Source organism: Drosophila arizonae, chromosome 5 (assembly GCF_054131065.1).
Source record: "Drosophila arizonae isolate 15081-1271.41 chromosome 5, UAZ_ARI_1.0, whole genome shotgun sequence".
NCBI lineage: Eukaryota > Metazoa > Arthropoda > Insecta > Diptera > Drosophilidae > Drosophila > Drosophila arizonae.
The window spans coordinates 15,213,277-15,236,158 of record NC_142925.1 but is presented as its reverse complement, the minus strand read 5'-3'; the positions used below and the strand labels follow the sequence as shown (position 1 = coordinate 15,236,158).

General features: G+C 35.0%; 5 protein-coding genes across 20 annotated transcripts; 2 read left to right on the top strand and 3 right to left on the bottom strand.

The window, feature by feature from the left end:
• Positions 1-113: 113 nt before the first annotated feature.
• TBPH (TAR DNA-binding protein-43 homolog) lies at positions 114-4,700 on the bottom strand. Of its 7 annotated transcripts, none has more exons than XM_018009523.2 (7): positions 4,295-4,664; positions 1,881-2,141; positions 1,501-1,811; positions 1,230-1,434; positions 538-1,169; positions 326-478; positions 114-261 (listed from the first exon to the last, which is right to left on the bottom strand). In XM_018009523.2, the coding sequence occupies exons 2-7, from the start codon at positions 2,119-2,121 to the stop codon at positions 193-195; spliced, it is 1,611 nt and encodes a 536-aa protein (XP_017865012.1). In that variant the 5' UTR covers positions 2,122-2,141; positions 4,295-4,664; the 3' UTR covers positions 114-192. The 7 variants fall into 7 exon arrangements, with proteins under 7 accessions (XP_017865012.1, XP_089326688.1, XP_089326686.1 ...); XM_089470562.1 differs by having other exon boundaries at positions 355-478; XM_089470560.1 differs by having other exon boundaries at positions 1,501-2,141; positions 4,557-4,700.
• Positions 4,701-5,098: 398 nt separating this feature from the next.
• Positions 5,099-8,189, bottom strand: Cpes (Ceramide phosphoethanolamine synthase). Of its 10 annotated transcripts, none has more exons than XM_089470566.1 (2): positions 8,065-8,189; positions 5,099-6,494 (listed from the first exon to the last, which is right to left on the bottom strand). In XM_089470566.1, exon 2 carries the CDS (start codon positions 6,433-6,435, stop codon positions 5,302-5,304), a length of 1,134 nt encoding a protein of 377 aa, XP_089326692.1. In that variant the 5' UTR covers positions 6,436-6,494; positions 8,065-8,189; the 3' UTR covers positions 5,099-5,301. The 10 variants fall into 10 exon arrangements, with proteins under 10 accessions (XP_089326692.1, XP_017867499.1, XP_017867498.1 ...); XM_018012010.2 differs by having other exon boundaries at positions 7,810-8,181; XM_018012009.2 differs by having other exon boundaries at positions 7,926-8,181.
• A 164-nt stretch (positions 8,190-8,353) lies between these two features.
• On the top strand, positions 8,354-10,710 carry LOC108616648 (NADH dehydrogenase [ubiquinone] 1 alpha subcomplex assembly factor 3). The gene is made up of 3 exons (XM_018012018.2): positions 8,354-8,770; positions 8,848-9,046; positions 9,110-10,710. The coding sequence occupies exons 1-3, from the start codon at positions 8,517-8,519 to the stop codon at positions 9,248-9,250; spliced, it is 594 nt and encodes a 197-aa protein (XP_017867507.1). The 5' UTR covers positions 8,354-8,516; the 3' UTR covers positions 9,251-10,710.
• Mtpbeta (mitochondrial trifunctional protein beta subunit) lies at positions 10,155-12,353 on the bottom strand. Its single transcript, XM_018012005.2, has 7 exons — positions 12,172-12,353; positions 11,717-11,876; positions 11,481-11,655; positions 11,217-11,417; positions 10,972-11,146; positions 10,781-10,911; positions 10,155-10,720 (listed from the first exon to the last, which is right to left on the bottom strand). The coding sequence occupies exons 1-7, from the start codon at positions 12,233-12,235 to the stop codon at positions 10,217-10,219; spliced, it is 1,410 nt and encodes a 469-aa protein (XP_017867494.1). The 5' UTR covers positions 12,236-12,353; the 3' UTR covers positions 10,155-10,216.
• A 2,007-nt stretch (positions 12,354-14,360) lies between these two features.
• On the top strand, positions 14,361-22,049 carry ken (zinc finger and BTB domain-containing ken and barbie protein). The gene is made up of 3 exons (XM_018012004.2): positions 14,361-15,338; positions 19,449-19,618; positions 19,678-22,049. Exons 1-3 carry the CDS (start codon positions 15,330-15,332, stop codon positions 21,311-21,313), a joined length of 1,815 nt encoding a protein of 604 aa, XP_017867493.2. The 5' UTR covers positions 14,361-15,329; the 3' UTR covers positions 21,314-22,049.
• Positions 22,050-22,882: the final 833 nt, after the last annotated feature.

The window sequence follows — 22,882 nt, the reverse complement described above, 5'->3', positions numbered from 1 at the left end:
CTTTCTTTGCTTCAACTTTAAAATATGTTATCGTGAAAATATCACATTTCCCCGTAGATAAAGAGTTTTCCATACCCCCGATAAAGTTATAAACATTAACACAAATATTAAAATTTAATTGTTGAATTAAAACTGATTTAATTCGATATTAATCGTACCATATTGGTAAGAGCTTTACAGTTAGTTATTTATTTAGAGAAAATTTGATTTGTCCACAGAGTTTTGCGAGCCACTGCTTTGATTTGACCAGGAGTTACCATTCTGAAAAATAAATATTTTGTTGATTAAGTATTGCTTGACATTGATCCACCAGGTATGCGCTTACCTGCTGATCATTAGAAGCTGAATTATCACCTTTGATCATACTGCCAGAGCCGGAATTGTTTGGATTATTTGGTCCTTTGCGGCTTCCAGAGTTCATGTTAGAGTTAGAATGTCCTCCGTTGTTTTGAGCCATCCACGATAAAAAGTTGCCTCCCTGAGAAGTAACTGAAAGAGTTTTTTGTTTGAAACAATCATATTGTATAGAAGGCTTGCCTGCTGATCCTGGTTTTGATTTTGCAGCTGATTGCCAAGAAGGCTCCACTGATTCAACGCAGCAGCAACCAAAGCAGGGTTCATCGGCAATGAGTTTAAATTAAGTCCGACGCCTAAAGGGTTGTTCATGTTTTGCCCTTGATTTGAAGAGCTGGATCCTTGCGAATTTATGCCTAACGCTTGTAGGTTAGGCATGTCCAAATGTCCCCTGTTCATCCAACCGCTATTGCCTACGTTGCCATTGTGTGGCTGGTTCATGCCATGAAAATTATTCTGCCTATTATAGGGAATACCTGCATCTTGGCGGTTCATATTGCCACCACTATTATGATTACTACTATTCGTGTAACCCCCGCCCAAATTTCCACCATAATTATTATTGCTACCCATTCCGTAGCCACCACTGCCCATGTTGCTGTGACTATTGCCGATTGCAGTGTTATCACCTCCGTGTAGATTGTGTTGATTATTACCTCTATGATGTCCGCTACGGCCAGAGTTCATGTGGTTCCCTTGTGGATGGTACGAATGCATCCCAAAGTTATTTCCAGAGTTATAGTTGTAATTTTGGCCTTGATGGGTCCGGTTTTGCTCGGCCTTGGGGGCAGCATTGGAAACGTGAACCGATACCCCTAAAAGAGAATTAAACGATTATTACACAAAGCTTAACATACGAATAAAGTATTGTTTACCTTTAATTATATGATCTTCACCACAGAGAGATTGTGCTACATCGGGATCAAGAAACGTGACAAAACTAAACGCCCGAAATGGTCGGGGAATGAAAACGTCGGTGACTTCGCCAAACTTTGAAAAGTATTCGCGGAGATCATCTGAGTTGATATCCTCTGTGCAACGACCAACAAATACTTTACACGGCACTTGATGACCCATGCCCTGGAAATTATATAAGATGATATATCAATAAGGTTTTCTGTTTAAGTTGAAATGAGTTGGCATTACCTTGGAATTTGGAACTTTGACTTCACACCAACGTCCATCGATCAGATGCCTATTTGCTAGAACCCGCATTTGTGCTTCATATGAACCGAAACGTACAAATCCGAATCCCTTTGACTGTCCCGACTTGACATCTTTTTTTATTTGCGCCATCAGCACTTCGCCATAGCTCTCAAAGTACTCCCGTAAGCTGTCTTCGGTAGTTTTCCAAGCCAGTCCCAAAACAATCAAATCAGTGCATCGCAAACGGGTTTCAATTCGTTTTGTTTTTGCCGTTGAATTTTCCAAGTTATCATCGCTCTTACGTTTGTTCTCTATGGGAGGCAATATGGGGCGATAAGGACTGTCGAGCTGTTCGGCAGAGCTTCTGTTAATTTCAATACCTTTTGGAAACACACAAAAGTAGACGTATTCCCCCCAACCAGAGTCAACATTTGGTGGAAAAAGTCTGCCTTCATTTGAACGAACGCCGCGCACAGCCTTCGAGTCCATATTCCTGTATTTGAGGCCACACGAACCAGGAAATTGCGCCTGTAGCGTGGATATTAACAATGTTCCATCCTCTTCAGCAGGCAGTTCGATAGGTTCATCACCCTCCTCCTCGGATACTTGTACGAAATCCATTTTGCGTTTTTCTCAAAAGTCTAAAAGGTTGACAAGATTTTTCATATAATTTATATGATTCTTTCATATATATATTATTTAATTGTTATCTACGGCATCATTCAATCAACTCTGATATATACTTCATATACATGTAATCCCATTCTTTACAAACTTTCCTTGAACAAAATAATAAATTCACTCACTCAGACAAATATATTGTTCACACATTGTTCTTGCATTTGCCTATTCAGTGTGTGTATAATATATATAAAAAGTTAAATATACTATAAAAATAGTAAACTCAATTTCCTTGACTTCTTTAAAATGATATTGAAGTTTTTTTGGATTTAAATAATTTTCATGTCTTCTAAACTTATATATGTAAAACTTTCTATTTGTGTGCCTAAATATATCATTTTTTGCATAAAAAAAAAAAAAGAAGAAATTTGTATGTATGAAAGGTAAAATTGTGATATTTTCTTTAAATTCTATTCTACTCCATTTATTTCCCAAGTTTCTGTTATTCTATGTGTCAAAATTGAATATCGCATTAGTTTTTAATTTCGTAAAAATGACAAAACTGTTTTCCCATCTCTTAAAAAACAAAAAAAAACAAAAGGAAAAATGTATTCAAATGAACAATTGGGAATTTCGAAAAATGTGCCCTTTTATATATATATAAAAAAAAAAATTATTTTGGAAAATATATTAGTTTACGGCTTGAAAAGTTTCTTCTGTACCTTGTCTTGGAAATTGTGTGGACATTTCGATTTAATATAAAATCTCAATCTCAACATTCAATAAAAAAGCAAAATACATATTTACTCACGTACATACACTAATATTTATACACATACTCGTACAGACACACGTATCCACAAATACATATAAATATACAAATGCACATTCATAAACACATACTCGTATTTCATATCTTCCAAACAGACAGCTCACAGACCTTTCCTTTACGCACACTGATCAAAAACATTCAAAATCCCATTAATTCACATCTGGACAAGTTTTTAACTAAACTGTGTGAATTTCGTAAATTAAGTCTGGTATCACGAATCATAAACAATTGACTTTTAATACATTTAAAATATGTTCATTTGTATATTATTGGAAAAAGTATGCAATAAATTATATTGACTCTCTTTTAAACAAGTAATAAAAGGTTCTTTTTTTTTTCTTTTTTTAAATAAAATTAATATTAAAATTTTAAGTAATATTGTTAATTATTAATAATAGTGGACATAAAATTGCAGCAATTTAAAATATAAAATCTCATTTTATAAAATTATAACTTTCCCAATTTTACATAATTATTGCAAGCTATGTTCAATCTATTTTCCCTATTCGAGCTTTAGCCCCAAACTGCACTAAAAATATGTTCTAAACTGATCTAAGTTATTAGATCACATTTTCGAAGATTTCCAGGATATATGAAATATATTTAATATTTAAAAGCATTTATGTTGATAATATTATTATATTAAGTATCATAACCTAAAAATAATAAGGAAACGCATTCCAGGTAATAAAAAAAAGCCTTTCTACGATTTCTGTACTAAATTATATATGTATATTACTTTGAATACCCTTGCAGTGTCATGTAAATGAGGACATCACATGTATGTATGTATGTATGTATGTATGTATGTATGTATGTATTTATATACACATGTACTTATGTATGTATGCGTGTGTGATAAATCATAGGGCAAGTCGTTAGACGGGGATTTTAAGCACTTGCCATAAATGGCTGCATCTTTTCAAACACAGCGGAATATATTTATTTAGCTTCCATCAAATTGTGTCAATTAATATGTACATCTGCTATATAATTGCAAGGATATTTAATAATCGGCTTGCCGATACATTTTTTTCTGTAGCCTTGATTTAATTTGAAACTAAAAGTTTTATATATTTTCATAATCAATATTTAAAAGCAATTCTTTATTCGTTTGCATACATATGTATTTACGAATGTGTAAAGAAATATGATATCGACTTTACACGTTTTTTCATATCTACATACATATGCGCACAGTTAATGCTAACGAATGAGTACATGTTACAACCACATGTACAATTTCTGCTTACACATACACATGTATGTATGTATGCGTGTAGTCACAAATGTTGGTTTGCGATAAGGCCCTCCTAAATGGGGTTATACAACAATTCTTACACTATTAATAAGGGGTTAGTAGTAACACTACAGGATGTAATGCCTTCAATATATGTATGTATGTTTTCAGTACAGCTCACACACGTAATATTTTATGTTGTATATTTCCTTTTAACGCTCGCTCTCTCACAAGATTCACACACAGTCAGAACCAGATCGAAGTCACTTTTCTTTTCACGCTCGAATCTCGACACAACACACGCTAGGTCAATATGCACATCCACTTTTTAATAAGTGCGTAATAAATATAAAGAATATTTACAATTTTGTTTTTAATAAATTTGATTTCGTAAAGTACACCATTTCTCCTTGCAAAAAATTCAAGATAAAATTTTGTGTATGTATACTAGTGATGCACAATAAAACATCGACGCTTCGATATATCGATGAACGTCCCAGTGACGCCTGCCGGTATTCAATCGATGATTCTAAATGAAAATCGATTAATGATTTACTTGCTTACTGTTATGTGAAGTAAACAAAATATATACAATGACCAACATTTAGCTATGGTCATAAAAAAAAACCCTTTGTCTATAATTGTATTGGTGATATTTTGTAAAATAAGCGAAAGGTTTAAAATCGAGTTGGATTTCCGTTAAGACTCCAACAAATTTGTAGATGTGAATTAAAAGCTCTCGCGCTATGTGCGTTAGAGGATTTAGGATGTAGGCAACTGCATTTGTACGTGTCCCACAGGTTTATTAGTTCGACTCCGTTTTAGCACAAAGTATTTCAGTACAACCAAATGAAATATTTTAGTAGCATACAGATATTTTACCCAGAATAAGAATGACCGTTAACTAATTGTATATTAATATATATATTTGACAGATACGTACTAAAGTAATTACCCTAAGTCGCACAATCACAATGTATTTCGCATTTCGCACACAAACAAAATTTAAAATTATGGTTACAGGGTATAAAAAGGCATTTTTGATCTCCACTACAAAAATATTATTGTATTTCAGTAATATATGTATATATATATTATAGGTGTAAAATCACAGTGAGATGTTACTGCACGCTGATGAATTAAATATATAGTTCTGGGCCTCCAAAATGTGCATTTCAGTTAAGCAAATGGCAACTAGTAATATTATATATCCACTGTAACGTATCGCTCTTAGAAAATCCCATAGTTTGTCACAAAATATACTAAGCAAAACACAGTGAAGCAGGGCGTGCACGTTGACGATGCGCCACATCCAAGCAACGCAAAAGAATAATGTTGACTTAAATATATAGTTCTGGCACTGGTACTGACTGCTGTTCACATCCTCGCGCTCCAACATATTTTGATAGACAGCTATATAACGATTCCAGGCCGTGGAACTTAACAAGAGTTGACCCGTAAAGCTAATAACATTTTTCGCAACTTTGCGAGTCGTTGCCTTCATCTTAGGAATAATCGTTGGTTCTGGATTTTTGGAATCGCTCATTGGAATTATGGAGTAGCCTCGCCGAGGTGGGTTATTCTTCAGGAAAAAGAATATACCTAAGAGCAGCGCAATGCATCCGAGACCATCACAAAGTCCGTCCACATAATAGCCCGATGTACCGATCTCAGAGCGTTCACCGCGTATGTGTTTCTTAACACGCGCCACATGGCCATCCAAATCATCCAAAAACGTCCGAATTTGAAAGAGTAGTACACCTAGCCGTCTATATCCCAGGCTATCAGATGCCACCAGTTTTCCTGACACGCATGCAACGATTACATGAAAGAATGATATCATATTTGGTGTGATGAACGTCGATTGCGAGATTCCGACCACATTATCGAAGATTGTCGCCAGCGGTGCGAAGAGATAATGATTGGTGTGATCTAACAGTATCGCTTTCACTGTTACATGACACAGTGGATTTAAATTGCATGATATCCAGGTATTGTGATCATAGGACGGTTCCTTCTCAACAACGGTGGGTATTTTTAGGGCACTGCTTGAATCCGATGCCAAATTGGATGGTTCTAGAGACGATAATGGCGCCGATGTGTCATTGACGTGATAATTCCGATCGATTGCATAGTTATGTATTCGCAGATATAGCTCAATGTCCATAAAAACATAGAATATTATTAACAAAAACAATAGTGTTAATAATATCTTGCTTATTTGTGAACTGGGACCGATCATTTTTCTCTCTGTTGTGAGGTAGATATCATCTATAAATTCTTGGAATCTTTAGCGAATAGCTAAAATGAGAAAGCAAGTAAAATACTTTTATGAATAATTGGTATTTAAAAAAATAAATAAATAAATAACGATATACCATTTATAATATAATATATATATATTTAATGAGTTTTAGTTACATATTTTAAATGTTCCTCATCTTTAGTTATATACAAAAATTCAGTAATCAACAATATTTCAAAACCTTCGACCACTATCTTGCGGTGATAAGCGACGCCTACTGTCAGTATTGCAATCTATATTTCACTAGAAGCGAATTTCAGTAAAAAGATTGATACATGTTTGAAACAATGGCCTTCCTTTACCAAGCCAGAATTTTTTCATAAATATTTTAAAAGATTTACTGATTGCAGTTATGAATTGATGTTTCAATTTCCTCTTAAGCTATGAAATTTTTAGCGGTCTACTCGTATCATCTACTGTAAGTGCACATGTACATATATTGTAATTGCGGTTTAGGCCAGAGCTGTCGTCAGCATGAGCTAGCGGAATAAGAAATTTAGTATTTTATTTGGTATTTTAAGTGTTTTTGTACATACATATAAAAATTCCCAGTAAGACAGACAAACTGTTTATCAAATATAGTTTAGACTTATCAACTTGGCAGAAATAGAAAGACAAAAAATTTAGATCTACATGGTTTTGGTCTACATTTTGACAATTCTTTAAATTGTTTTTGTTTTGAAAAATTAGAAAACAAACACCAGTTTAATATAAATATTTACTGGAAATATTACTAGGCATCTATAAATTTACACTTTGTTGACAATAACACAAAAAGCTGCATACATTGATACTCTGAGACACAATTTAAATCACAAAATTATTCGCGAAAATGTAACATTGCACTACGTAAAGCCCACTATGAACTGATTTCTTACGTGTTTTCCTCTATTATTTGACCTTTTGCTCCTATTGGTTAGTAATGCGATTTAGCTAAGGGTTTGCTCCCAATTTAAGCCAATTAGTCATGAATATAAATTCTACATATATAGAATGTACACATACATATACACATGTATTTATATTTTTATATGGAGTAACTAATTCCAACCACAAGCTCTGGACATTTCTTATCAATGATTATTGTGATGATAGCCACAATCATATATACACACATAAGAAGATACGTAGATGTATATTTATAGGCTAACCAATACACATGCAATGTTTGCATGTATTTTCAAACATATTTACTCATGCTCCAACTACATATGTATGTACATATAATATCAACGAGTAACTCAATTATCAAATATACATATGTATGTACATATAAAAGAAAAAAAAAAACAATAACTTAAAACTACTTACTACCCAAGTGGCGCATTTCTATATTATTAACATGTACACATTTCTTAGCGATTCATTAAACTATTTTCGTTTACATGACACTTAATCAAACATTTGTATATACAAACATCTCATACATATTATTATTGTGTGCAACTGGTTAGAGAGAGCTCATGCTGTCATTTTTTCATTTGCTTCTTATTTATCAGCAGTAAAACAGCGATACTTGCTCAATTGTAAATCGGTTAGCAACTTTTATATTCAACTGTTACCAACTTAATTTTCTCTATATTTCACATGGATTGGTATGCAAAAAGTCTTAATTTTTTAATTATACTATGATTTAATCGAGTGTTGTGACGAAGTTCTACATCGATACATATATGACAAGTATTTTATGAGTATATTTGTTGTCACTATATCAAATTAATCTAAACAGCTATCGCAAAAAACGATTAATAAGCTATAAATACATACATTTCCACTATCAACATAAGAAAAGCATAAAATATATGGACTAATTTGGATATGCAATATTATTAATTATAAAAACTAACATATGTAAAGTTAATTGTTGACCTAATTTTCTTTTCTATTTCGAGCTATCGAAAGCACTATATTCACATGTGATATTTATCGAACTTTCTATCGATAAAATAGACTTCGTGTTTACAAATAAAGATTCGTATCAATATTTGGCAAGTGATTGAGGCAACCAATAATTTGAAATGAATTTCCGAGCATTGGGTAGTGTGGCATTAAAAGCTGCTGCTGTGAGAAGTTTATTTCAGCCGTTAAATCAGCGTGGGATATCAACAATAGGAACACGATTTAGCAAAGCATATGATTATGATGGCAAAACAAAAGTTTCCATTTTCAACACCGAAACGGACATGGGACTTATGATTACAGGATATAGCCAATATGGATTTCGGCTCAACAACAATATGGTACTAATAGGCCCTATTACTGTATTTCCTAGGTGTGTACAATGAAGACATTTATTCAGTCGCCTATTATGTAACTGAAATGTCCATTTAAGAATGTTTAACATTTTAGATCCGTACTATCATGGAACGTGAACTCATTTGAAGATATAACTGAAGAAAGCCTTTCACTTTTTCCCACATTGGAACCGAAAATCGATGTACTTATAATAGGCATCGGCGACCAAAATCCAACAGCAAGTCTGACAAAGCGAATAATTAAATTTATGAAAAAGTACAATATAAATGTAGAAATTCTTCGCACAGAACAGGTATGAGTGCAGCACTTCTTTAAGTATGTCTGATTGCTAAAATGGTTCTTCTCGTTTTTATAGGCGTGTGCTACGTTCAATTTTCTGAATGCGGAGGGCAGAATGGCGGCGTGTGCTCTTATACCTCCGCTACACATCACTTACAATGAAAACGACGTTCTCCAAAGTAAACTAAAGCAACAACAGCTTTATGAGACAGAATAAAGAGCTATATTCGTAATTACTCTATAACTTGATTACTCTTTGTATAGTTAGAATCCAATCAGAGTCTATGAGATCGTCAGAGAGGGAATGTAGGGCAGGCGTATGAGAGCCAAGTAGAATTATAATGTATATGTATAAGTACATGTTTCATACGTAATATGTATATTGGTTATAGATTATGCATACCTTCTCACAGACTGCAGCACACACACATGAACATCGCGAATCGTGAAGAGAGTGCTTCCTCTAAAAATTTCTTCTAAGTTTTTCCTCTAAGTATTTCCTTTAAATAATTTCTTCTATGTCTTTAGCTTAGTTAAACAATCACACTTCACTTCACTTCACTTTACTGCACTGCACGACTGACCCCCACCAGGCCTGGGCGACTGAAGAAATGGTGCAGCTGCTGCCCTTTATATAGGTCGACTTTCACACAACTACTACGACGCGCTCAAATGTTGAGCCCGACACCAGGTAGGGGTCGTCTGAGTTGAGCTTAAAATGACCAATGAGAGCACTCTCTCTGCTACTGCGAGCATTCCATAAATACCAAATGAAGCCTGCTGCATATATGTAGACAACTTGAATGATCTTCTGTAGCTCTTCTTCGAGCTTTGCTTTGGTAGGCAGACAGAAAGAGAGACCGACGGAGGGACAGACTGCGAGATAGACAAGGAATTAGACAGAGAGACAGATTTTCAGAGAAATGCACGAACAAATATATTACCCGAAGTAGGCGATATACATACATATACTCGTATGCATAGACACCCAGACTAAGGAAAATAATGCTTATTCTTAATTTTACAGGGTGTACAGGACTATCGACAAATCCAATTAGTTATATTTACAATTTATAAAAATTCTAATTTGATTTTATATTCCATTTTTTACAGCCAATAAGTGTGTTTATTAAAAGTTATTTATTTAGGTGTTTAAAAAAAGAAACCTAACTATTTGATATTTTCAGTCAGCCGTAGCTCCAGGATAGCGCTCGAGAAGCATGGCCACGCCTTGCCCACCGGCGGCACACGCGGCAACCACACCCAGCTTGCCATCCTCACGGACCAGGCGATTGGCCGTGTGCATGCATAGACGAACGCCTGTGGCAGCAAATGGATGACCGATCGACAGGGATCCACCCCAGTTGTTCCACTTGGACAAATCGGGAGTTCCGACCTTTTCGCTGAGACCCAGATATGTTTTACAGAACCAATCAGAATCCAAAGCTTTCAAATTGGCAACAATCTGACCAGCAAAAGCTTCGTGAATTTCCCAACTATCAATATCTTTAAGTGTGAGTCCAGCTTTCTTGAGAAGTTTTGGTATGCCATAGGCAGGACCCAATAAGAGTTGATTAACAGGATCTTGAGAGACATAGAGGAAATCACGTAGATATGCCTTTGGCTTTAAGCCCAATTGCTTGGCCTTTTCCTCTGTCATTATGAGACAAGCTGAAGCGCCATCGGACTGAAAGTGAACAAAATTAACTTTGGAAATTTAAAGCCAGACAAAAAAAAGAAAACTTGCCAAAAAGGAAGCGTTGGCCGCAGTAATTGTGCCATAGGGTTTCACAAAAGCTGGCTTAAGTTTGGCCAAACTTTCAGGTGTTGACACACGAATGCCGTTGTCCTTGTCGACGACTTGATCAACGCCTCGCACTAAAATCATAAATAATTGATTAACTAGATTGAGTAACATTATATAGCACATATACTTACCCTTGAAGGGCACCAAATCCGTAAAGTATCCACTTTCCTGAGCCTTCTTAGCCATAACATGGGACCTCAAAGCGTAGTCATCCTGCTCTTTGCGAGTGACATTAAATGCGGAGGCCAGACGATCAGCGGAGTGACCCATAGTCTCGCCAGACGAAAACTCGGCAACAGCTGGCAACTGTGATGCATTTAAGAAAGAACCGATTTAAGATTTGAAAAAAAAAGTATTTCATTTGATTATTTCATACTTCAGGCGCCAAGAAACCTGGTCTGAATGTCGACAGCAAAGCCAGGCGCTGTCCCAGCGTCTTAGCCTTGTTCGCTTTCAGCATCAACGAACGCATTTTACGCGAATGACGAATTGGCACATCGGACATAAACTCAACACCACCAGCAACAATCACGTCATATGTGTTTGTAGCAATAAGACCCATGCCAGTTGTGATTGCCTGAAATGAAACATGTATTTAATAAAAAGTATATTCGGTTAGTTGACTATTACAAGTGCATACCGCATTTGAGCTTATGCAAGCCATTGTAACTGTATGCGCAGGTGTCTTATCGCTGAAGCCAGCTGAAAGCGCCGCCTCGCGGCCAATATTGGAAGTTTTCACCTCCTGTATAACGGTGCCATAGACAATATAATCAACAAGTTCCTTGTCCAGTCGAGTCTTTTGCAACAGTGAGCTGGGTGAAGGAATATATTCATGAATGTATATATTTACTATTTTCTATATCATCAACTTACAGCAAGGAATGCCTGGCCAGTTCATGTGGCATTAAATTCGAGTATGATGTACCAGAAGTCAGAAAAGGCGTACGTACGCCATCGACAAGCACTATATTTTGAGTGTTAGCATTTCGTTTGGGCTGAGCCGCAGCCTGGACGGACAAGTACCGGCATCCATCTACGCATATAAGGAGAAATCATGTATATATGTATGTGTATATGTACATATATGTAAATCGATTGGGATTAATAGATTACACAAATCCACAATAAATAATATGCACAAATTATTTCAACTCAACATGATTGCAGCTTCTTATCTAATTGGCAAATACATCGTCATATTGATATACATATGAACATCTGTATTTAAATAAAAAATATTTTTGGACTTTGATCACTCAGATTCACTGTCATCAATTGCTTCGTCTGCGAAGCCTGTAAGCCTATATGCTTAAAACAGAGGAACTTACGTGATCGCAGAAAGTTTGTTAAAGTTATAAAGTTTTTTCGGTTTTGAATAATTCTCACATTCATTTTTATTCTTATTTCTTTTCGTTTAACAACTCTTTAACAAATTATGATCGATGTTTTAGCTGAAGTGCATTGGTGCTCAAAGATGGCAACAGGCTGACCAAACGATTAATGTATGTTTATTTCAACTATCGATTAGAGTATATCGATATTGCAGTAACGTAGAAAAGTGCTAGCGGACTTAGCTATTTAAAAGCCAAATCATGAATAATGAGTGAATGAATGAATGAATTATTTTTTCAAAATATGAATATACTTATTTGATATTTATACAAAGTTCTCTAATGAATATTGAATATGTATACATTTCTACTATCTCTTTAATAACAGTTAGCGACTTTCATTGTTATTTATGTAACAGAAAACAGTATAACAAGAGTAAGAAAATGAGAATAGATTATAATTTAAAAATTAAATATGTACATAAGGAATTCCCAGCGTAAAGTTTCTACTACTTGGTTTACATGTATAGGTTCAGCATCCTTATTATTCTCACAGTTCTTTTTGTATTCTGTCTGCTTCTTCGGCTTATTCAAATTAGCCCAAGTAATAAATTACAAATAGAAAGCGGGTGCAATTAATGGTGCCGTGTGTCCAGTTCAAGGTCAAGTTTAATTGTGCTATTTTGAAAGAAAGGGTATATTGTGTAGGGGATGCCTAAGTAGGCGTAGGCGTAAAGGATTTAAGGATCAAGGTCATGCAAATGACAGCTAACGAGGCATCGGTCTATTATGTATTAGGCAATATGTTAATGTCTATACATACATACATACATAAAAGAAACTGCTCTAAAATACTACAAAAAATGAATTGAAGAACAAATACATAAGTATGTATGTATGTATATAGTTGTACATATGTATATGTAAGTCACTCAGACATCAATATGTATAGTCTTCAGTATTTTAATGAGACATGAATTAAATTGTCAGCTAATTATAACAAATTAAATGAATGTTGCTATTCAAATTAAAATTTAAATGTATTTATGCCATTTTTGTTTAAGGTATATGTATATAAATACATAGATAAGCACATACTTATTTCCTGGCTAAATGTTGAATACTTTCTTTTGTGTGTTGCAGCCTTTGCACCCTTTTCTTTCAAAAAGAGGCAAACCAATAAAAACGTGTCCTTGAACCACGCAGCGTATGCAAATGGCAAATTGAGTATGAACGACGATCGCATCCCATTGTCGAATAGTAAACCATTAAGGAAGTATACAAACATCTATCATAGACATCCAATATACATACATACATATGTACATATGTACATATATATACTGACAAACATGACAATTGTTGAGCACTAAGAAACAAAACAAGAAAAATACAAAATTGTAAATAGAAATGCTTTCCATGCCTGACTCTGCTTCAGAATGGTATGTAAATACCTCAAAGTTATATACATATGTATGTATATGTATGCATATAAATAATAAATTATATTTCAAAGCCGTTATATATTCTATAAAAAGGTATAAAGTACAATTTAAAAATATACATATAGATACATACATGCACAAACGTTTGTATTATGTACATATGAATATAAAAATGTTAGTAATGCTATTATCTAGTTTATTCATCTTAAAAGACAGCTGGACAGTTCTACAGTTAGAAATGCTAAATTGAAAGTTAATGCTGATTCAAATACTTACACAGATGCATACATATGTATGTATGTACATATGTATGTATGTATGTATGTATGTACATATGTATGTATGTATGTAGTATATGCAAATCTGAGCTTATAGATACGTACATACATACACTCCAATCAAATGTTATGAATTATTTACCTGAGTAAACTTTCTAAAAATTTCCTTGAAATAAGAGTATACTTTAAGGTACACACCATAAATATGTGTGTAAGTGTTACACACGTATGTATATGTAAGTCATTCAAACATCAATATGTATATGCTTACCTACATACATACATATGTATGTAAATTGTTACAGTGTTATAATAATCCAACTACTACTTCGCAAAAGGCATAACACACATTATAAAGCGAAGTGCTGCGAGAACAAGTCCGAACAAGACGAAGACCAAGCCATTTCCACACGAAGTCTGTGTGATCTCGCTAGCTGCGCTGCGCTGCGCTACGCTGCTGTCGATTGTCGTTGGCTGCCGCTGGTTGTAGTTTTAGTGCACAAATAGTGCTTTGGTAGGTCGGACGTGTTGTCGTTTGCGCGCGTGCTGTAAGAGAAAAGCATTGTTTCTTTTATACGAGAGAGCGTGAGAGAGAGTACGAGAGAGATTAAGAGAGGCAAAAGCCCGATCTCTCCGCTCGCAAAGTCGGAAAAAAGTTTTACCAATCAAGTTTTTTATTTCGCAATAATGTATTACATATAACAAAACTTCAACCTAGTTAAAAGTTACTGTTGTTGTTGCTGTTATTTTTATTGTTGTGGACTTTTTGTATGTGTGCGGAACATACATGCATGTGGACTGGCATCGGTATGTGCATGTGTTGTTGTTTGTGGCATTAGCAAAAGCTAATGAAACTGTGAACTGTACGTGCGTTGCTTAAAAACAAGATCCAACACTCAAAAGAGAAATTAAATCTACTCTACAACTACAACTACTATAATATTGAGTTTGAAAATCTCGTACAAATATGATAAACAACAACAGAAGCAGTTGCCCTATGTATATGAACGTGTACAGATGCTGAAACTGAAAGTAATAATTAAATATACATATATATATAATTAATAAATACACAATATTATATTTGTGTGCGTGTGCGTGAGTTTACTCTGTCTTTCGATGCAAAAGGAATAGAACGCGTTATTCACATCACACTTCCACATTCAGGAATATACATATACATATATATATGTGCGTATGTATGTGCATACACAATCTTTAACTAGACTGTGAAAGTGGAAAGCTCTGCTCAGTGGCGCACTTGTATGTATGTATGTGCAATAGTGTGTATGAATACATAAATATACATACATACGTACATGCAGAAATACTACTATATTTACATATGTATGCCAGTGTATATGTGCATATTCAGAAAGTCTACAGAAGATTTTCCAGCTATTTGTGAAAGGGAGTAATTGCTACAGACTTAATGAAAGAGGTGAGTTAAATAAAGAGTGCTCATATACGGATACATATAAATAATTAATTTATAACAAAAAAATACAAAATTTTGAAAGCTGCTAGTGAAAACATATGTATATTTTTTTTATGATCTACATACAATCATTCTCATTCATGGTATTGAGCAATAGAGTATGACTTAAATTAATTAAAATATAAATGGTAGTATTTGAATTCACACGTATCTATTTATGTCTGTATGTGTGCATACATAAAAACACTTACAAGGCCAAAATTCAAAACTGTTATAAAGAAAAGCAGACAAAGTTTCAATACAAAACGGCGCACACATACACTTGTATATACATAAATACATATGCATACTCAACATATTTATATACGTATATATTTATGCATGTATGTATGTTTGTATGTAAATGTGCAGCAGAGCCCAGTTTTCTGTATACCGTCCGATCGTCACGATTAACAGCGACAGCACAAACAAATACAGCAATAAAAGATCGCAACGCAACGCGCACCCAAGCAAAAGAGACAAGAAAGGCTTAGTGACCTTCATAGCGTGCTTATATGAATGTATATACACATACATGAAGATAGACAGACATACATACATAAATGTCTTCATACTGGCGCAAGTATGTATGTGTACGTGTAGCTATATATACATGCATTTATATATAAGCATAGTTTCATTAGTATGGGTGTTCGAGTAAGCAACTTCTGTGTTGTGTTGTTGTGTGCACGTCGCTTACGCTCGTCGCTCTTTCTCTTTCATTTATTGTTGCGCAGAAATGTTAATAAGCTTCGTCAACATCGTTTGTATGTACAAATAAGTATATATGTATGAATGTATGTATGTAAGAGTATAATACATACAGACAAATAAATACATAAATAGTTTATTATTATTAAATAAATAAACAAATAAAGAAATGTATGTATATATATAATAATATAGAAAGTTATGTAGAAGCAATTAAATTTTTTCTACTGAGATTGATGGGGAAAGAAGAGTTTGTTCATTGCTATAATTATGTAATTCAAATTTGGGTCATTTTTACGAATGTGGCATTTACAACATGCTCAACGACGACGACGACGACGACGACGCGATGAGCGCTAGTGTGTGTGTGTGTGTGTGTGTTTGTGCGCGAGTCGGATATTTCGGCTGGTTTACCAAAAAGAGCTTTCGTGAAAGGGGAAAATGAGCAGAAACTTTGCATTACGTTAGTATTGGTTCGCCCGTGACAAACTTCAGCAAAAAACAAGTTTGATCGTGTTAAATCCGCTCACTTCATAAATATGATGTACTTGCATGCATATTGCTACATAGATTATTTTATGTACATACATATGTATGTATATACATGTCGAATTTAATAGAAAACCCTTTCTTCTCATATTTGTAAATGTACATACATATGTACATATATTAACAGATTATGTACTTTCATTTATTCCTACATTTTTATGTATGTATGTATGTATGTAAATAGGAACAGCGGATTGCAAAACTTTATAATATTGAAACTACGACGACAAATTCGAAAAGCCAAGCGTAACTGAGTGATCGTGTTTTGTACACACAGGCCTGCATATTTTCATAAGTATTTGTTTAGCTTTCGTATACACATAGCCACATAGAGAGACATATACACAACACATGTATCTATTCAGACTCATTTAGAGTAATTCGAAAGCTTTTTACATGCCTTTATCTAACACAAACACAAATAGACATGAGTGAATATACACAGTCAGTCATACTCTCATTTATGCATACATTCACATGCACACATACATACATAGAGAGAACTGAACCATCGAGAGAAAAGCTTTTTGTGAAAGGTGATTTTTGTTGTTGTTGGTCGATTGTAAGCGCGTTTTTGCTGCTGTTATTGTAGTTGTTTTTGTTGTGTTCAGTTTTCGCCTTTAGCTTTATTTTTTCTTTATTAAAGTGTACATTGAATGTACTTACGTACATATACATATGTATGTATGTATGGATATATGTATATATGAAAATTTTAATGTTGATACTTAAGTAAAAATATCAACAGGAAAACTAGTATAGTAAAACTATGTTGTTATTTGGTATGAACATCATATGAAAATAATAGTAAAAATTTAAAAATTAAAAATAAAACTTTAATATCAATTAAAAAATAGAAATAATTAAAGCAGGGCAATTTAATAAACTGTTTTTGCAGTTTTACATCATTTGTATATTCAAAATAAATTAAAATAAAAAGTAAAGGAATGGAAATTAAATAAACATAAATCAAAAAGAATTAATATGTGAAATAAAAATTTTGAAATAGTTTAATATATGCATATTTTCTCTAATAATTATTTTATTTTTTTTTTAACCTTTAGTTTTTATTTGTATTAGAATACTCCTTGAATTTATGTTTTTAGAAACGAAGAAATTACAATAAAGTTTTGTTAAATTATAATATTAAATTCATAGTTATAAATAGTAAATGCTGAGCAGTTTCAAGTTGTTTTCCGCATTCCATTTAGTTTTATTTTTACAGTTTGTGGTTAAAAAGAAAGGCATTTTAGACTTTCATTTTATAGTAAATGCGACTGGCTACCTTTTACCAAGTTTTATGTTAAGTTAATATATAATATATACTTATATATCGATATAATGTATACATTCGTATTTTTATACGAATTTGAAAAGGTTAGAAGTTACTTTTAACTCAATTTCTAAAGCCAATAATTAAATAAAAAATTAGACAGCTTACTATGCCAGCACAGGCACAGCTCCAAGACATAAAAAAAGGAAAAAAAATAAAAATAAAAAATACATAATACGGCAAAGCGCACCATTCTCTTGCTGCTTGGGCAAAGCCAGTCAGTCAAGTTTTATTGAAAGTGAACGTTTCTTCTCCATTCGCGGCAAAAGCAAGACTATCTCTTTCTAAAGTTTTCAGAGATCTGTGAACTTTAGCTTCAATGTGTGGCCCTGTACGCTCACACACATATACGCACAGTTTAACAGCCATGTGTGTGTGCGCCTACATACGTATGTATGTAAGCTCTAAAATGCAGAGACAGAGACAGACAAGACAAGCCGTGCTCTTGCACAATACAACAATGACACATGGCCTTTTATTTGTACATTTAATATATACATACAGACACACACAGACACACTCACACACATACACTTGGTATAGATGACAAAGTGAGTTTGCTCATTTGGTTTTAACAATTTAGTTTGTTTTAAAAAAATTCGATGCCCTTCTACGAAAAAAGAAAAGAAAAAAAAAAAATGATTACAGCGAAACAATTTCCAATCTTAATTGTTAAGCTTTCGAAAGCTTTTTATGCATGTGTATATGAAAAGCTTGGGCTTTGTATTCCTTTGGTAGAAAAGTCTTTAGTAAAAGTAACTAGGATCCGGGTATGAATCATAGCTAAGAAAATAAAATATTCATTATATGTATATGCAGACATTTGATATTTTATAAATGGATGAAAGTATTTATTTCATACTAATTATTATATAATATATGTGTAGTATGTATTTTAGTCGTGGCTTAAAAAATGCTTTCTTTTTGCTGAGTATTTCTGTGTGGGTGTGAGTGGGTTTTTGTGTATGCATGGAAGATCGCTTGAAAGTTTGGTATATTATAAATTGAGGTTAAATATTTAGTAGATATACTTATTTATGTATGCTTTTAACTAAGCTAACGAGCGATATGTACGATATGTATCTCTGTGTGTATGTGTCTTTCCGAAGTTTTATTGGATCTTCAGCTTTACTCGTAGACTATGAGAGCTAAAAACATAAAATTAGGAATTCTCGTTAGCTACATACAGATTAGGCATAAATAATTTTTATTTTTAATTTATTAGTAAGCAAGAATAGAGATTTTCGAAAGCTATACTAAGACTATGTTAATAGTCCATTTATATATATAATCCATGGTTTATTATTATGAATATGTGGAAATCTGAGGGCTGTTAAGAGATATGGGCTTTGTATAGGGATAACACTATTTCTTATATTCTTACATAGGCAATATATTATACAAATATTATTCAATATGAATATTATATGTTATATGTTTATGCTCAAATAAACAATTTTGTTTTCTTCTCACTTTTACAGTTTCAAAGAATGTTGATGTTGCAATACAGCAAGCATGGTGAGTGCATCCTCAAAGAAATTGGCGCGGCTTTTAGGGGGGAGCATCCAGCCGACCTGACGATCGTCTGCGAGAACAAGGTGAAGTTACACGCACACAAATTAGTGTTAGCTGCTGCCAGTCCGCTCATAAGGTGAGTATCGTTAGATAATCGAAGAGCGCCTACAATTCAATTTTAATTGCAATTTGCAGAAATTTGCTGGAGGATACTCACCTGAGCGATTGCACGACAACAGTTTATTTTCCTGATGTCAACGCGACATATTTCAAGTTTCTGTTGGACTTTCTGTACTCGGGACAGACGTGCATAACGTCGCGGGATGTGAACTATCTGCACGACTTGCTGCTGCTGCTGCAAATCAAGTCGGACAGCTGGAAGACAACAGACTCTGCCTATCTTAGCAATAAGTGCGCCGGAAGCATACGAGAGAGGCCACGGAAACAGCAGCCGCAGCAGCAACAGCAGCAACAACAACAACAACAGCAGCAGCAGCAGCCGCACCCACAGCAGTATCCGTCCCCGCACACAGATCAATCGTTTAAATATGAAGTTGAGAGCGTGGACGAGACTAGAAATACTGGCGATTTTAACGCATTCCCAGCCGAGAACTGTGAGGCCGGCAATGAGTGTTCGCACAGCAAGGAGGAGGATGAGGACGATGAGTGCACCAACAAGGACAATAAGAGCGATAAAGACACTGATGAAATTGTAAACCTTTCCGACATTCCAGCGGGCGGACTTGCCAACAACAGTAGCAGCAGCAGCAGCACCAACAACAACGCTTCCAACACCACCACCGCCACCACTCATAACAACAACAATAACAATATTAATAACTCATCGATAACTCCTGTCAACTTGTCGCTCGATCTGCGGACGAAAGGGGACAACAACTCGCCACGCATTGATACCAAGAATTATCTGCTAAAGCAAAGCAACATCGATTCGATCAGCGCACACGAGAGCACGAAGCGAAAAGGACTATTCTTCGACACTCACAAGGATGTGATGAAGCCGCTGTCCGATGGCGCCGACATCAATAGTTCGCCCGAGAACTATGTGGTGACGCCGCATCGGAAGCGTCGGCCGGGCTTCCACAATACGCAGAGCGACAATCAGCCCTTCACCACGTATCAGCACAATCTATTGGAGGAACTGCGTCTGGTTAAGTCAACAACATCGCCGATAGCGGGTCTGGCGGCATCCGAGAAGAATATATTGTCGCAACTGGAGGATGGCGCACTTAATCCAGACGCAATGACGCCCGAACGGAAACTGTTCGAATCCCAACGAAATCGAGTTCAAAGTCCCGAGCTGCAGATGCATCTGGGTCAGCAGTTCGTCTACCAATGGCAGTCCAATCAGAATGCGGCGCTTTCCGCAATGCCCAATCTGCAGTCGCGATTGTCCAGCTTATCGCACATCAACTTAAGCCTGGATCCGGAGAGTCGCAACAGCAGCGCGTCCGTGTCGAGCATCGCCGCCAACAACACGCACACGACGTCGTCGGTGCGCGAATATCGCTGCGAATACTGTGGCAAGCAGTTCGGCATGTCCTGGAACCTGAAGACACATCTCCGCGTCCACACCGGCGAGAAACCGTTCGCCTGCCGCCTCTGTGTGGCCATGTTCAAGCAGAAGGCCCACCTGCTGAAGCACCTGTGCTCCGTGCATCGAAACGTCATCACCACGACCAACGGAACGGATACGGAGAATCGATATAGCTGCTGTTTCTGCTCGATGTGCTTCGAGTCGGTGCAGGAGCTGGTGCGCCATCTATCGGGGCATCACAACAACCTTCTGCTCACCAAGAATCTTCGGGAATAAATCTGTAGGAAAGATCTGTTCGATGATGAGCCCATCGACCCATCGAGCACGTAATTGCAAAGAGACCTGAATTTTTATATATATATAGAAACTTACGGTAAACAGTACAACAAGAGCAAAGCAGAGCAATCGCATTGCATTGCATTGCATTGCATTGCTATTGTATAAAATAATATGTTAAATGTACATTTAAAGCATAACTTTATTATTTACACATTCAATTTACACTCTACTCAATCATTTCATTTCGGCAATCCACGGCACGAGCCACGTCTAGACGAGCGGTGCGAGCAGCCACCCATATATTGGCCTACTATTGTATAGATCTGATCAGATATGATATGTAATGAGTTTTGTATCTGGTATCTAAGCGGGGTCCCTCTTTAAGCCGGCTGGTCCATTTAAGTGGAACATTCGTAGGTTTTAAGCATATTTTTTATATACACTATATATATATATATTCAAAAGGTATTGTAATTTGTATTGTATTTTCTACTTGATTCACATTTTACAATTTTACACTTTTAAATTTTACTTTTTACCTTTGATAAAAAAAAAAAAAACTGCAAAAAAAAAAAAAAAAAAAAACAACTACAGCATATTTTTATACACTCTCTTCTGCATACATTACATATGTAGTTTTGAAACATTTTGGAATTCGTTAATAAGCATGTGTAAGTTGTACAGAACAAATTTACAAGATTGTAATAAAAAAACAAAAGCATTTCTTTTTTAACTTCTCTTTCACTTTCCTTGTACATTGTGTAATATTTTGTTTTCGAATTTTTAATATAACTGCAAAATGTTAACAGCTAAAAATAATTGAAATCACATTTGTGTATTCTGATTGGATATTGGTTTGGTTATTGCTAATTAGAATATAACTAAATGAGCTTTCAAACTGAATGCTAAGTGGAGTTGTTAATGGGAATGGCAATTATAACTTCATTTGGAATAGGCATAAAACTGAAATGATATATTCCAAGTAAAGCTATGACTGGGATGACGTACTGGAATATTAGTCGAAATGCATAATCCAATTGAAATGAGCTTAAACGATTTTCAGTTTAATTACATGCGTATGTGTATTCCAATTATAATTGTTGAGTTGACTAGATCATTTATGGAAAATACCAATTGGAACATAAGCTGACTTGTTTAAATGCAAATCGCACAATCCAATACGAATTATTCCGTCTAATGCCTAATAGGCCATTAGATCACTTATAGAAGTCTAATGAAATGATTAAAACTGAGAATTAGCTAATCATGTCATTGCTTATTAGAATATAAGTTGATTGAACGTAAGTATGTATGTGTGTATGTGTTATGACAGCATATTGGCACTTCATTGCATGGAGTCTGTTAGTCATATAAGAAGTAATTGCATACATACATGAGCAACTTAACATCTCTCACCTGCTCAGCTCACGAGCTGAGTTCGACTCTGCTCGGGAGGGACCGATCGATCGCTGCCCTATATAAAGAGAAGCCTGCTGCATCAATGCTTCAGTCGCATTTCTGACGTTCTGGTGGTCGGTTGTCCCGTGTAGTGCAGTCCAGTGCTTC